Genomic DNA, 15,372 nt, shown 5'->3' with positions numbered 1-15,372 from the left:
TCTCTGTCTTCTTGTTTTAATCGAATTCATGACTTTAAACAATCAATGGCCGAATAACAGTTTGTAAATAGCCACAGATTGATTGACACATTGTGACATTAGTCAAAAGGGAACTGCGTTACATGGAACGTTACAGATTAGTTCCACGTATGCAAATATCATACCATGATTTTCAACATTGTACACAAGTAAAATAAAAAATGAGTCACATGAAACCATATTTACCAAAGTGCGGAGATGCCAATTTGAAGTAAAATTTTTGGGACAAATATATTCGAATTGTCTTGTATGTTCAAATGTATTGAATATGGAATACATATTTAACTACGTATTTAAATTTAAGTTATGTTTGAATGTACTCGCAAGTACTTTTCTAAGATAACGTTAGCAACCACGCGTATATTCTTAATTTGAAACAATTTTTTTGTTGTTTTTTTGAGCGGGCGGGGCTGGAATTTTGTATATATGGCTTTTTGATTAATTTCAATGGAGGGAGACGTTTTTATCTGCACGATAAAATAAATGGAGTTAGACTTGGTTTATGGAATTGAACGGATAAGTCAAGGTACACTTGTACTTTGATCTAGAACATATTTATGGCCTGTGTGTGTCAACTTCCCTATTGGCTGCGTGACAGCAGTAAAGATAATAACGGCCATTATCAATGACCAACCTGTGCCGTTCCTAACGTGTTAAAAGCAGCAACCGAAGGCTGTATGAGTGACAAGTAGAAAAAAACAAAAACCGGCCTAAAATTAATATTGTTCAGCTAGAAAGAAAGACATTTCTAGGCTAAGAGTTTTTTGAGTGATACAACAAAAGAACAAAACGTACCTTTTTTGTTGTTGTTGTTGTTGTTGTTGTTGTTGTTACGACATTGGGAGTTGTCTTTCTTTTGATTGAACGCCGCCATAATTAATAAATGAGTCAGCAACTTCTCTCCTTCTCCCACATCCGGAATGACGTCATCACGCAGGACGCAATCAACACATTGACAATTTCTCCCTTTTTTTAATGGATGATCAATTATAACGGTTTTTCTTTTTCTAGCCATTTTTAGTGATTTCTCATTATGTTAATACCGTAGTGGTGGGTGGGTGCGGAAGCAAGTGGAAAAGATGAGACAACACCAGCGCAACGTGGACCGATTGCTCAACGGAAGGTAATCGTGGAAGAAATTGTGGACTTTAACCATGGAGGGGCAGAAAAGAATTCCAAGTATGAATGGACTGAAAAGGTAATATCTCTTCATTTTCCCCCCACTTAACTGTTTTAAATCAAGCATGTTGATGATGCGTTAGGGTTTGCAAAAACTTGGACTTTCCTCTTTAGATGCTAACGAGTGTATTTCGTGAGTAGATTTTGTTGTCTTGATAGCCATAATCATTTGAATCCGTTTTCGATTTGATTTAATTTCCTTCCTTTTGTGTGCTTTTATGGTTGGTTGGGTGCTTAAAACCACACACAAAATGTCCTCTGGGACTGGATAAGATTGAAAGTGAAACTTCAACTGTGCGCCACAACTTAAAGTTTGACTTTTTAAACCCCAAATAAATTTTCGGGAAAAAAAAAAAAACAGTTTCAAGTTGAGTGTATACTCAAAAAATATTTGTGCCCAAGGGGAGAACTTGTCAACACTTGCTGGAGTTTGCAACCAACAAACTGGTTTAGTTATGTCAGCATTAAGGACTGGTTTTAACTGTAGCTGTATGGGTCAAAGGTTTTGTACTTGAGAAAGCTTGAAACTGAAAATAAATTTGTTGTGCTTGAATATTGAAAAACAGTGTATACAAAATTAAAGATGATGGAATGTTTCTTCAGGTTGGAAATAATTTTGCTTTGGAAATTATTTATATATATTTCCAGATTTGCATCCTAATAATATATAAAATAATAAATTTAAAAATATATATACATATATGTATGCATGTTTAATTTGAACTGCCTGTTTTTCAGAACATTGCTTTGCCGAGATCACCTCAATCTTCATAAAAAAACCTGGTTCAAGTACCCGTTACTGCTGTGTGTCACACTATTGGTCTGTTACATTTCGAAGGAAAAGTCTCTTCTCCATCAGCACTACCATCGGCTGGTAAATGAGCCCAACCAGGTTAAAGCTCCTTCGTACCGGGTCCATCCAAAGCAGCGAGACAAACTGGATTCCAAGATTCCCAGGACCACCTTTGTCCACTTGACTGCGGGCACTCAGTACCACCAGGCGTACCCAAAGAACTATCACTTCATCATCGATGTGGGCGATGTGTGCGAGAGCAGCTCACCTTTCCTGGTGCTGATGGTCCCGGTGGAGCCCAACAACGTTGCGGCCCGGGACGCCATCCGCAGCACGTGGGGCAAGAAGAAAGTGGTCCAAGGCAAGAAGGTCTTGACTCTTTTCATGCTGGGCCTAACAGAAGGTCCCGATGTGCGGCAGGAGAGCGAGCTGCATGGCGATCTGATCCAGAGTAACTTCATCGACAGCTACTTCAACCTGACCATCAAGACCATGGTCATCATGGAGTGGCTAGCCACGCGCTGCCCTAGGGCCACCTACGGCATGAAAATCGACTCAGACATGTTTCTCAACGTGGACAACTTAGTGCTGATGCTGCAGAAGCCGAGCATCCCGAAAAACAACTACTTGACCGGGTGGATCATGCGGAATCGACAGGTGGTTCGCTCAAAGAGCTCCAAGTGGTATGTCTCAGAGGAGATTTACCCGGATCCGAAATTCCCCCTTTACATTTTGGGCACGGGCTACGTGTTCTCCGGTGATCTCCCGCGCAAGTTGGTGGAGATCTCCAGAAGTATCAAGCCCTTCAAAATTGAGGACGCTTATGTCGGAACGTGCATGAAGAAACTGGGAATAGCCATCACTTCGCCGCCTGATCCCTCCCAATTCCGAACCCGAAGCAACAAATTTGATCGATGCATGTACTCCAAGACCATCACCTCCGTCCTGGCATCCCCTGAGCAGCTGCTAAGTTTCTGGATGAAGCTCAAGATGACACCTGGACTCCCTTGTTGAAAAAATTGGGCTGTGAAAAAAAAAAGAGAGAAAAACTTTAGCAGAATGCTAAGAGACATTTCTAATCTAATCAAACATGTTTAAAAAAAAATACAAGATGCTAGTATTAATCAAAAATTAAGATAGCTGTTTTAGGCTATTTCTTACTACAAATATATTATTATTGTTGTATTTTGATAATAATATTTAAGTTGATAAATGCATTATTTAGTACGTTTCTAAAGTACCACTGACTGCTTTCTTTTATAATTCGCTGTGGGTTGTTTTTGTTTTAGTACAGTTTTTAGTTTTTTAAATGAATGTGAAAATCTTATTACGCAAAATCTCATTTTAATAATGAGGTGAATTGATTCATCGTTTCATTCACCTGATTATTTTCACTCTCACTATGTAAAGAATTTCTTGAATGAATCTGACGTCCCTAAAATATAGGTCCTCCATTTCATTCTTTCATTCGCTGTTCTGGTTTCTCCTTTTTTGTCCGCTAGAGAGAGCCCCATGATCACAATTGCATATGCTTCCAACTTTATCTGGCGGACGGCCATTCTCAACATTATAACGATTTCCGCCAATGCCAATAATATACATCCATCTTATTTAATCTATTAAGGTATACAATTACATATTCTGATGATTCTTTCTTTATACAACACCTGAACTTGGACGAATATGCACTTTTCGGGAAAATTAACTAAAATAAATGCATCTGACTGTCTTTAGATCGCTTTACCTTTATCTTAAATGACGCGGATATAATAATCTAATTCATATTTTTATTTTTTCCTTAATTTCGCAACACAACCGCTTTCAGTGATGCGAGTCGTGTGAAAAGTAAATAAGACAACACGCGCTATGCAGAGTGCACAAATACACGCATGGACACTTCCTCTTCTCATCTTATTTACGTTTCTCTGTGGACAGAGGCTGATATTTTAGGAGGGGTGTGAATTAGTAAAGGGACGCTTCTTGGATAGACATGAGTAATTTCCGCTTTGAGATGGAGCAAAAAGTCAGACCTTCTTTATCTGTGCAAAAACATGCAACACCCAAAGGTCGCTAAAAAGCATTTTTTTTAGATATTTGATTTGTTTCTGTCGTCGTTATAAAACTCTGTAAGGGAACATTTGATTTTCGTTAGAGTCCTATCGTGCTATTTTGAGATCTTCGCGGTTAATTATAACCTAGGTGTATGATTATACGTTAGGGCACAATGAAGATGTCATGTCTTGTGACGTCAGAGTTATTTGTGTCTACTTATTTAAAACTTTTTTTGTTCACTAAAAGCCCGCCTCCGCTGTCTACTCACAGTCGTCGGTCGATCCAAGCTGTATTCAATGACCGCTCACAAAGTAGGACATCTCAAAACTATGAGGAAAAAAAAACAAAAAATGAGTTGCACCAAACAGCAGTAAGTAATAATATTCTTAAACAAATCATAGTAGTTCCTGTAAAACCTTTTTTAAATTTATTTCATGCACCTAAATCAGAACAGCTGTGGTATAACTTATAGTCAAACAAGAGTGCGGCAAAACATGTAGACAGACAACATAATAGGCATAAATTCGGCTTATTTATTTAATTTCATGAGATAACGTGATGTTTTTCCATCTCTCGATTTTAAATATATGATTAACGAAGTGATAAGCAACTAACCGGTGTCAAAATGCTTGATTTGAACATCTTTGTGTGTGTGTGATCGTGGAGTGCGCACATTCGTAGTTCCCGTCTCCCACGCAGGTATAGTCTCCGCCTCGCGGTTCCTCTGTGCGCCTCCTCCTCCTCCAAGTGCTTCCCTGTGTGTAGAGTGGAGGCGAAAATTTCGCAGTTTGGATGAGGAAAGTCAAAGAGTAAACACGGAGGCTGGCGCGTCGTGGAAACTTGCCGCGTGGAAGGACGCGTAACGCGGTTGGGTTTACGCGCAAAGTTTGGATGCAAAGTTCGGAGTCGGGCGTGAATCCCGTTGGGATTTATTTATTTCAACTTCATCGTAAAAGGTAAGCGTTTTACATCCACGCACCATCACACATGATTACTTGGATATTTTTAATATTCTTGTTTGGTTGGTTCTTCGGTGACCACGTAGGAACAAGAAGACCAGATTTCATGCAAAAGTGATGTCAAGAACCTTCATGAATGGAACTCCGTTTCAGTAAAACCAAAAGTCTTCCTGTTATGACAAGGATTGCCGAAGAAGAAGAAACAGAAGGCTGAGAAATGCAAAGAACGCGCAGAGACAGTCGGGCTGAGAGAGAGGAAAGCAAACATTCCTGACTCGCTGCCTCAGCAATTTAATTAAGTTTTTCGGAGGTGGTGGTGAGGTGAGGTGAGGTGGGGTGGCTGTCACGTAGAACAAGATGCTGCGGGGGGGCCAGCCTGTCGAGTGAAGCCCCCCCCGTCGCTTAATCCTAAAGTTCGACCGAAAGTGCTGCGGACACCGAGGTACTCTTAACGCATCAGCCAGCATCTTTTGTCCTATTTGCTTGGTTATAAAGATTTTTTTTTTTGATAAGGGCCAATGAGAGTTCAAGCCTGCAGGGGTCAAATCTATCCCGTCACAAATGCGGAATGTGGTCAAATCTAGTTGATTATTTTCAGAATGTGACTTTACTGCACTTAGCTTGTACTGTATTTTATGCTATTTATAGCCTTGGCATTTACGGGAAGCTATCCTTTTTTTTTTTTTTTAAGAAGGATTAATTGGCTACACTTTATGCTCAAAAATTGCAGTTGAATGGTTTTGGCTTAAATATTGTGGCTTGCAAAAATATTTCATTTCGACAAGTCTGTGTTTAAGCAATATAATTATAGTACTAAACATAGTTCTTTCCCCCTTTTCTCGTAAATGTACAACTTTGATTATGTAATGTCCTTACCAATTTTGGGGTAGAATTAATGGTAATGTATAGTCTGCAGTGTCTTATTTTTTTTTTCTTACTATGGTGTCATTTTTCACTGACAGCACTTTAACAAGTCATGATGACACCTGAAGAATTCTAGAAGCAAAACGACACGAGCCTCGGCATGCTCACCAGAGGGGAACTTCTTTTCCTTTCGACGCCCCCAGCCCCCAAATTGAGGCTTTAGGGTTTGCCACTCCTTTTGTAAGTCATAAAGTGTGTCTCCAAGTACCTCCCCTGAGCGTGTAGTATAAACACTGCGCTTCAGTAGGAAGGTAAAGAGCATGACATTTCTAGAAAGAGTGCTCGCTGTGCACATTCTGGAACGGCACAGATTGGAGCTCTGGTGACATTATTATTAGCAGTCTCTGGCTAAATTTTTCTTTTTAATACACGGCAAAAATATATATTTTGACTTGCAAAGAGCCTTAAGAATTCATCAAAAGGCAGATTGATTCTTAAATTCTATTTCAAATTACTATAAGCTACTAGAAAATTCTGCATAACTTTAAAATTACGAGGAAATACTTCAACAAATCAACTATTTGGTTTCACAGAGATGACATGGCAAGTAAAACAATACTTCTTTTGAAAAATTGTAAAAAGAAAACAGTGCCAACTACTGGCCTGGCATGCACATTGCGCTGTTTTTTGGACCTCTCTGCCTTGAGACTTTGGTTGTGCAGCTTGTGTGGTATGCGGACATCTTGTTCACAGATGAGAATCGAACGCCACATGAAAGAGACAACAAACAGATTCAAACAAGCGGGACGAGCGGTTAGCGGAGTGTGCATGTGCCCTGTAAAACATTAGCAATGTTAGCTTAAGATGGCGTACATGCAGATCTAAGCTGACCACTTTAATGGAACTTGATTGTTTAGTTGAACAATCTTAACAGTCCAATTACATAATCATAGACACTTGAAGAGTTATTTTCCGGGGTACCTAATGGCGTGGCCGGCCGGTTCTTGTGATTGAGCTGTTTCCCTTCATTTCTCCTTCTCACACGAGGCCGAGTGGCATTTGTTTTGCCGAGCGTAGCCGTAGCCTCGACGCCGGGCCGAGGCGTTCCGAAAACAAACACGAGCAGTCAAGCGGAGGAGAGTCGTCGTGGTTGCAGAAAGTTGGCCGTTTGCAGATGGTTTCTGTTGGAAAGGAAAATAAAAGATTGACAGTTGCCATAAATGTTCGAGGGTGGTGTGTATCCAAAAACGGATAAGGTGCAGATTTTTATTTTTCTGCTTCTTCTTCTTACCATGTGACGCCACGGTTGTCGAAATAACGTAACGTTAGTTGCTATTTTTAACGAAGCGTAGCCATGTCAAAAGTCACGTGAGCATCTTTCCGACAAAGAAGCATTAATCACGTTATCAGTGTAAAATCAAATTAGGTTGCGTGTGTGTGCGTAAGTGTGCACACCCCCTTCCTGTCATACAACAGCATCATTTGTCACTCCATGACGAGTCTCTAATCAGGCCTCAGGGCTCGTGACTGAGATTTGTGTCCAGTCGAGCTGATCTTTTGAGATTTCTTTGGTTTTTGAGTGAGACTTCATCATCATGAACATGTGATTGAGTGAGAGAGCGAGAGAGCGAGAGAGAGAGAGAGAATCTATCTATCTATATTTACACACACACCACAAAAGTGTTTACCTTGGTGAATGGAAGAGGAGGCCGGGTTGTTTTTCACATCTGCTTTCACGCTGTAAAAAATAATATGAGAGTTCACGTCTGTTCTTGTTGGGGGGGGGGGAAGATATGAAAGAGTCCAACTTATGTGATCTTAAGCAGAATGAAGCCATTGTTTCTTTGTGAAGCAGTCAAGGTCGCCAGATTGGAAGCCATGCAGGCGGACAAACGCGCTAATTGATTCCCCTGCTCTGCGGTATGTGTGTGTGTTTACTTAAGCGGAAGATTTCTGAGGAGTCAAAGTAAATAGATAAGTAACTTTTGTAAACATAAGCCCTCCTTCACATACACTGCCATACATACGTAGACATCATTTAATCTTCTTGTTAATAAATTGTGTCGTGCTTATTTGAGGACTAGCTCGTGTGTGTGTGCGCGTGTGTGTGTCAGTTCCTATGGTTCTTCCAAGTTCTTGTCGGCCGTAAATCCGCCAACACTCTTGAACTAACACTGCCGTAACGAGGTGATCCAAACAGTGGAGGACACTTTTTAGTTTTCTCTGTGTGTGTGTGTCAACTTTAAATCCTATTTTAATGCTGTTATTGTAGACATATTTGAAAAAGTATATTTTATATGCCATTATTATTTCCCCAAACAAACTGACTAATTTTTTATTATTTTTAATTAACACACATCAACGACTTATCTCGCCTATGGCGGCTCCCGTCTGTAGGTCCGCCACCATTTCCAGATGTTAAGCAACTTGTTAAAACGTCTGGAAGCCGGGTCAATTAGCCTCGTGGTTGCCTCAAGTTAAAAAGATTTGTTGCGGAAAAGCAGTTCATTAAGAACCATTTGGTGAATTTATTGGAAAGTTTAGTAAGCCAGGTGGTAACCAGTCCAAACTTGGCATGTCTAGACCTTGAGGTGGGCCACTACCGTATTTTCTGCACTATAAGGCGCACCTCCAATTTTCTCAAAAGCTGACAGTGCGCCTTATAATCAGGTGCTCCTTAAATATAGACCAATATTGGGTCACTAAAGTAGGCGTGTCCAAAGTCCGGCCTACGGGCCAAATGTATATATCATATATATGGACAAAGTTTTAAAATGGGCCATTCATTGAAGGTGCGCCTTATAATCCGGTGCGCCTTATAGTGCGGAAAATACGGTAGATAAAAAAACAGGAATCAAATCAATAATATTTTAGAACAAAGAGAAGTGTCTAGTTTGCTTTTGGCATTTTTTGCTTATGGTAAGATGAAGCTTTTGATTTCCTGATGTTGCTAAACAGGGTTGGCTCAAAAAAAAAAAAAAAAAAGGTGTGCCCACAAGCTTCTGCATTCCATTCGTGTTGATGACAAACAGAAAGTGGTTTCGATGTTAATTATTTCGCCACCAATGGAGATAGGACACAAAAGCAGAACCGGTTTCACATTTTCCTTTCCTCCAATGTATTTTGGAGCCATTTGGGGCCTTTAGTGGCTTTAAAGCTGTTCAGCCATAAAGTAACAGGATATTCCAATTTTGAGGGGGTGGGAGTGGATATTTTTTCCCCCCTCCAAAAAGATGAAGTAATCTCCCTTCGGACACATGTCAGATGTAATTTATGGACTCAGCTTTTTCTTTTTAGTACCTTCACTCCTTACTTCCCCCCTTTTGTCCCTCTTCTTCAGTCGATAACTTATTCCACGTAACGGGAAAAGTTGAGCAACTTTTGTGTATATTTCAAGTTTACCTATTACCCGAGTTCTTTAATCCTCCTAGCGCTCCTCGTCGGAATGCAGGACAAATAAACGACCTACATCTTCAGAGTCCAGCCGCCTGCCGAGATTCTTCCACTTGAGTTCTTTTGAAGCCTTGGCACCACTTGATGGAAAAGAAACGTAGCACAATAAAGTCAAAGAACAGCATTGAATTACACATGAGACATGCACACATATAATATTTAATATTTATATTATTATTTATAATATTAATAATTGTAATATTAATATTACATATATATAAAATATTTAATATTAATATTTATATGTATATATATTTATAATAAAACAGAAGACTTAGCTACCTACTCCTTTTCTATTGTCTACATTCTTTTCTCAAAAACAAAGGTTCATGTGGGTGGGTGGGTCTCACTGTGAGAGATGGCTGCAGTGCATTGTGGGTAATTTAATCCAGCTGTGTCCCTTTGCCTGCTGCCCACCGTATTCCATATCGACCTGCTTTGCTTCACGTCAACGGCCACATTGCTTCCACTGCTCTCCAAGATGAAGCCGAAGAATGTGTCACTCACATTTAATTAAAAAAAAAAAAGAACTGGCTTTGTCGGTCTTCCTGGCAGAGTCTTGTCATCGGGTTCGGTGATGTTGTCAGTCCTGAAAGTCTTAAAAAAACACACCCTTAAAATACCGAGGAAGATATGACGTAAGACTAAAGTGTAGGGGAGATTTTATAAACCTGCGGTTTGGGATTTATTTCAAAGCCAATACCTTTCTTTTGTTTTGTCTTGCAGAGTTCCAAACCTGAACTGACCATGTGGCCTCATCTCATGCTCCTCCTCCTCTCCTCCAGTCTGGTTTTTTCTTTCGAGTGTCCAGCAGATTGTACTTGCATCAACCCGGACTCTATATTCTGCACCAGTCGACGGTCCAAAACCGTACCCCGGGTCCCGGCCAGCACCACAAACCTGTACATCTTCCACAACGGCATCAATGCTTTGAGCCAAAACGACTTTGTGGGTCTCGGAGACTTGGATTTGCTAGATCTGAGTCAGAATGAGCTGGGGGAGATTCCGGATGGTGTATTTAAGATGCTGTCCAAGCTGAAGAACTTGGACCTGTCCTCGAACCTCATTACTCACATTTCCAAAGAGAGCTTTTCTGGCTTGGTCCAGCTGGAGCGATTGTATCTCCACCAAAACCAAATCCAGAGCATCCAGAGAGAAGCTTTTGAAGGTTTAGAAATGCTACTGGAACTCAAGCTTCGAGGGAACAAACTCACATCCTTGCCGTCTCTCGATTTACCCAAGCTTCTGCTTCTAGACCTGAGTTACAACAGCATCCCAACCTTGCATGTCTCGGACCTTCATACACCCCACTTAGAATCCCTCAGAATGGCTTCCCTTGGGCTTCTCCATCTAGATGAAGATCTCGTAGCCTCCCTGGGGAACCTCCACGAGCTCGACATCTCCCTGAACCTATTAACGGAGGTTCCCCAGGCCCTAAAGATGGACTCCCTGAAGGGCTTGATCAAGCTCAACCTGGCCGCCAATCCATTGGGTGAGCTAAGAACTGAAGACTTTCAGAAACTCACCGGGCTCCAGGAATTAGATCTCAGTGGTCTAAATCTTCAGGGATTTCCCCAAGACTTTTTCCAGTCTTTCCCCAGACTTGTAAGTCTGGCAGCGGCTGAAAATCCATTCAATTGTTTGTGTCCCCTGGCTTCCTTTGTGGTATGGTTGAAAGAGAAGAATATCATTTTGGAGAGACTTCGGGAGACCAGGTGCCACTTTCCTCTAGCTAATGCCGGGAAGATGCTATCAGTATTGGACCACACCGATTTTGGTTGTACACCAATGACAACAACTGTGCTGCCCATGGTGAGTACTCCAGCACCAGAGGAACCTACCACATCCCAAGAAATGACCCACACCAATGCTATCCCTCCTCCTCCTCCCCCAAGCGAACAAACCCTGGCCTCAAAAACAGACCCGCTTCCATCGCAACTCCCTGCCCCCACCGTCGGGGAATACGACCAACACATCTGCCCACCAAACATCTGTCTCAATGGTGGCACATGCAGTTTTGACCCAATAGGACAACTGGGCTGCCTGTGTCCCTCAGGAACATCTGGACTCTACTGTGAAAACGTCCACGATGTAACGGAACCACCGAAACCTCGGCTAACGGAAGTGTCTGTTGAGGCTTCCACAGTTCTTGAGGATGTCATCAGCTCCCGTCAGGTGACCTCCACCTCCATCCTTCTTGATCTGCACCTCTTCATCAAGACACGGCCAAATATCCGCGGAATCAGGCTGACCTACCGCAATCTCTCGGGCCCCGACCGCCGCCCTATTATTTTGAGCGTGCCGGCAACCTACCCCGAGTACACTCTCCGTGGACTGAGACCCAACTGTACCTACTCGGTCTGTGCAAGTCCTCTCGGGGAGAGAATAACCACAAGGGCCAACACTTCAGCTGAGACTGGGTCATGTACAGAAGCTCGGACTGCGGGGGTTCCTTTGACTTCCCTAGAACCCCGAGTGGAGACTCAAAACTCCCTCACTTATACTCTAATTCCCGCATTAGCTGCTCTGGCGCTGGTGCTGGGTTTGGCATTTCTGGTTGGTCTGATTATCTGTCTAAGGAAGAAGAAGCACAGTAAAGCGGGAATGGAACTGGAGCTGGGTCCTGCCGATCTGGACGATTCATCGGAAGTGGAAGGCATCAAGGCATGTCCGGAAAATCGGGGGAACAATCCAGTGGCCCACAAACAGACCGATCACTGCGGCACTCGACAACCGCAGGTAACAACAAAAATGCAACAAAATGGCCACTTTGATTATCAGGTACCGTTGATGCAAGAACATTCCAGCTCAAATAATAATCGCTCATCCTTAAAGCCATCTTATTTCTAAGAATATGTGAACACTTGTCCAGATTTTTGGAGTACTTCAAGCATTTTAAACTTTTCTTCCGGCTGACTGGAATGGCCGTCGAGAGAATGAACATGAACGATTACAGGCTGAGGTTTGGTGGTGAGGGCGGGAAAAAAAAACAAAGAAACCAAGCAAGTGATTAAATAAAGTGCAATTGACAAGAAAAGATCTTGTTGCAGAAAATGTGCTATTATATTTTGAACATGGACGCAACCATTGACAATGGTTTGTTTGAAAACGGTTTCTTGTTCGAGAAATCTATTGCTGGATTTAGAGGTGAAACTGGAGAAAAATGCAGCATTTGCATTTGATCTAAACCGGAACTGAAGATTTTTTTTTCTTTCTGTTATCATCATGAAATATGACCAACTTCAAATGTCACCAGACTCGCTCCATGACAAATGTAAAGTCTTTGCAATGGATTCTGAGAATATTTTTTGCTGAAGAATGGGACTCAGGTAGCTGACAATTTTGTACAAAACATGTTAATCCCTTTTTTTGTTTTGTATTTGTATAGACTAAGTGCTAGTTGTTTTGTTGACATTATAACAGCCCCAAATTTTTGATTCAGAGACTCATCTTTCATTTTACCCTATTTTTTTTTGTTACCGACTGATGCCCACCCAGAAACTGAAAGACCGTATGTAAATTTTCATCTTTGCCTTGTCTAAAGAGAGAAATGTAAATTAGTTAAAGTGTAAATGGTTTACAAAAGTGTACCTTTGATTTAGCAGGCATGCAGATGTTTTAAAACAATGCTCATAAAAGATGATGCCACATTTTGGTAGGGCTGCTCAATTATGGATAAATCGCAATTCATTTGTTCAATATCGAAATCACTACTATAAAACGCCAAATAATCATTTCTCCTCAATCATGGGAATCGTATTGAGCTAAAATCGTAATGGCGATTATAATCCGATCAATTGAGCAGCCCTACAAATCGGCTACTAATGAAACTGCATTCGGCAACTGGTTTTAAAAAACTAAGTTTTTTTGTGAAATGCAGTATTAAAAAGTGTCACAGCTATAGCGTAGCATTAACACATCAACTGGAATACTTTTATGCTGCTTTGGATTTTGAAAGGGATCGCTGTTTGCAACGAGGTCACCAAAGCGCCATCACGCTCTGTATTGTTTGTCGAAAATGTGTTTGTCAGAAAATGACGCCAACAAAATGGACAGTATTAAAACAATTTTCTATACAACTGTGTCCTCCATTCAGTTATCAATAAGACACTGAAAGTTATTTCAAGATCCTGGCCATTTTTTAAAAAAAAACTTTTTTCTGTCAAGAGGTGATTCATGTATAAAAACAAACTAGAATATAATAAATACTTGGGATTTTCCAGATTGTTCAGTCTTAGGAAGCCGACCTTTTCTTAGACCTCTGTTACAAAATATATAATTAAAAATATAAAAATATAATTATATATAATTATTAATTATAACAGACCCCCCCAATGCATACCAATAAATAACTATCATTAATTGGTATTGAAATTTCCATCTTCTTGAGATTTTTTGAGTTTATTCATTTATATCTACCGCTACCTATAACTATCAAATGGACTCTTACAAAAAAAAAAAAAAAAAATCATGTTTTGATGGTTTAGATTGTGTGTTTCTAATTAAGAGGGAATGTTGACTTGAGCATTGAAATGATTACTATGTGCAAGTGTAGTTAGCCAACGTATAATCACGCAGGTGACATTTTGGTTAAGAAAAATGATGTCCAGACTTGGAGCCTAATGTGCTTCCTGTTTAAAAGATCTTCTTTCACACTGACAGTTTCAGGCTGCTTAATGGAGCTCCAATTATGGCAATAATCATCTGGTAGTAATAAATACCAGTGGAGCCCACAGATGAAGAAAGTAGAGGTTACAAGTAAACAGATCTTTCAAATATTTGACAATGCAGTACAGCACACTAGAAAAAAAAAATCTTTCAGGAAAGGAAAAAAAACAAAAGGTAATTTATATTAAAAATTCAGATTAAAAAAAAAAAAAAAGATCAAATCCAAGACAAGGGAAGTCTCATGAATAGTCAAGTGGTTTGTAAATTTTAGCCAAGCAACAATCCGGTCTAAATTGTGGCGCTATTTTGCTGAATTTAATCCAGGCACTCTACTGTGTATGTCGACAAGAGGAAAGAAGGTAATTCACACATCTGTCAGAGCGAGATTTACCAAACCATTCTGTGACAACCAAAACACATTTAGTGAAAAGCTGTCAGCCGTTTCATTTCCGTGTGCTGATCCCGCAGGAAGCACGCTGCTCGTACTAATTGCCGGCTCAAAATGGCCGACAGACGTGGATGTCTGCTTGCTTGTCTCTGCACGTCAACCCTGAATGGCCTTTAACCTGATATCAATTATAGACGGATAAAGAAATACTGTGTCGTTTCCTGCGATGTAAAGGTTAGCTTTTACACAAATCCACTTCCAGTCTTTCCATTAGTAACAATGAATACTGGGATGGATTACCTTTAAGGCGATGAATGAAGTCCACTTTTACACTTTGAAAGACGACCCGACGTTTACGTGAATTAAATTTAATTGGCAGGCGAGAGCCAAAGGTCCCTTAATGACTTCCATGCTCTTTGAGGCATGAATCTGAACTCTCCGAACCGAAGGACAAAAAAAAAAAAAAAAGGTGAGTAACTTTCGGTTGTAGGGGCTTGACTCCATATTTTCTTTTCTGTAGGTGAATTGGCAAGAAGTAGTGGTAGAAGAAAGGATTCCTGAGCTTTACGGTTCTTTGGCCCGGCTCCGAGCCCCGAGGGCGTTGTTGTGATAAGCGGTGGCATGACAGCGGAGAGCAGGATTAGCAACCTTTGCGGGCCCTCTCTGCAAAGCCGCCTTGCCTTCATACTAGCAACAGGTTGTCAGCCGTCTGCTCGCTAACACGGGAAGGTGCAGTCATGCATGTGCAAAAATGAGATTTAGCTGGAAAACCACATTAGCGGTATTGCGGGAAATATCTTTTAAAGTTGTAAACATCCCACATGCTTAAAACACATTTTATACAAAAAAAAAAAATGATAATAATAATCTAACTGGGATAAATTTAGGTGAACCTCTGGTGGAGTGATGAAGGTGTATGATATCTCACAAAATTGAATTAATGAGTATAAATATAAAAAAAAAAACTAAAATAAGAT

At 40.6% G+C, this 15,372-nt stretch overlaps 3 protein-coding genes across 7 annotated transcripts in view; 2 read left to right on the top strand and 1 right to left on the bottom strand.

Moving 5' to 3' along the window:
- Nucleotides 1-15,372, bottom strand: part of LOC148399644 (dnaJ homolog subfamily A member 3, mitochondrial-like) — a 34,450-nt gene that overhangs the window by 7,428 nt on the left and 11,650 nt on the right. For 2 of the 3 annotated variants that reach the window (XR_015858055.1, XR_015858057.1), the window contains 7 exons: nt 9,289-9,419; nt 7,575-7,624; nt 6,868-7,067; nt 4,679-6,628; nt 4,332-4,390; nt 2,950-3,035; nt 1,911-2,547 (listed from right to left, as the gene is read on the bottom strand). The gene's annotated coding sequence lies outside the window, so the exon portion shown is untranslated. Of the gene's footprint in view, nt 1-834; nt 2,548-2,949; nt 3,036-4,331; nt 4,391-4,678; nt 6,629-6,867; nt 7,068-7,574; nt 7,625-9,288; nt 9,420-15,372 lie in introns of those variants that run through there. The other variant, XR_015858056.1, reaches the window with a different exon arrangement.
- LOC148399646 (beta-1,3-galactosyltransferase 5-like) lies at nt 946-3,478 on the top strand. Its single transcript, XM_088373976.1, has 2 exons — nt 946-1,237; nt 1,957-3,478. The coding sequence occupies exons 1-2, from the start codon at nt 1,194-1,196 to the stop codon at nt 3,023-3,025; spliced, it is 1,113 nt and encodes a 370-aa protein (XP_088230102.1). The 5' UTR covers nt 946-1,193; the 3' UTR covers nt 3,026-3,478.
- vasna (vasorin a) lies at nt 4,803-13,418 on the top strand. 3 transcript variants are annotated; one of them, XM_088373964.1, is made up of 3 exons: nt 4,803-5,019; nt 5,109-5,464; nt 10,066-13,418. In XM_088373964.1, exon 3 carries the CDS (start codon nt 10,087-10,089, stop codon nt 12,187-12,189), a length of 2,103 nt encoding a protein of 700 aa, XP_088230090.1. In that variant the 5' UTR covers nt 4,803-5,019; nt 5,109-5,464; nt 10,066-10,086; the 3' UTR covers nt 12,190-13,418. The 3 variants fall into 3 exon arrangements, with proteins under 3 accessions (XP_088230090.1, XP_088230089.1, XP_088230091.1); XM_088373963.1 differs by lacking the exon at nt 5,109-5,464; XM_088373965.1 differs by lacking the exons at nt 4,803-5,019; nt 5,109-5,464 and adding an exon at nt 5,521-6,126.

The sequence above is a fragment of the Syngnathus floridae genome, chromosome 4, assembly GCF_059516105.1.
Source record: "Syngnathus floridae isolate MCC-2025c chromosome 4, RoL_Sflo_1.0, whole genome shotgun sequence".
In the NCBI taxonomy this organism is placed as follows: Eukaryota; Metazoa; Chordata; class Actinopteri; order Syngnathiformes; family Syngnathidae; genus Syngnathus; species Syngnathus floridae.
This window is presented reverse-complemented; position numbering and strand designations above follow the sequence as displayed.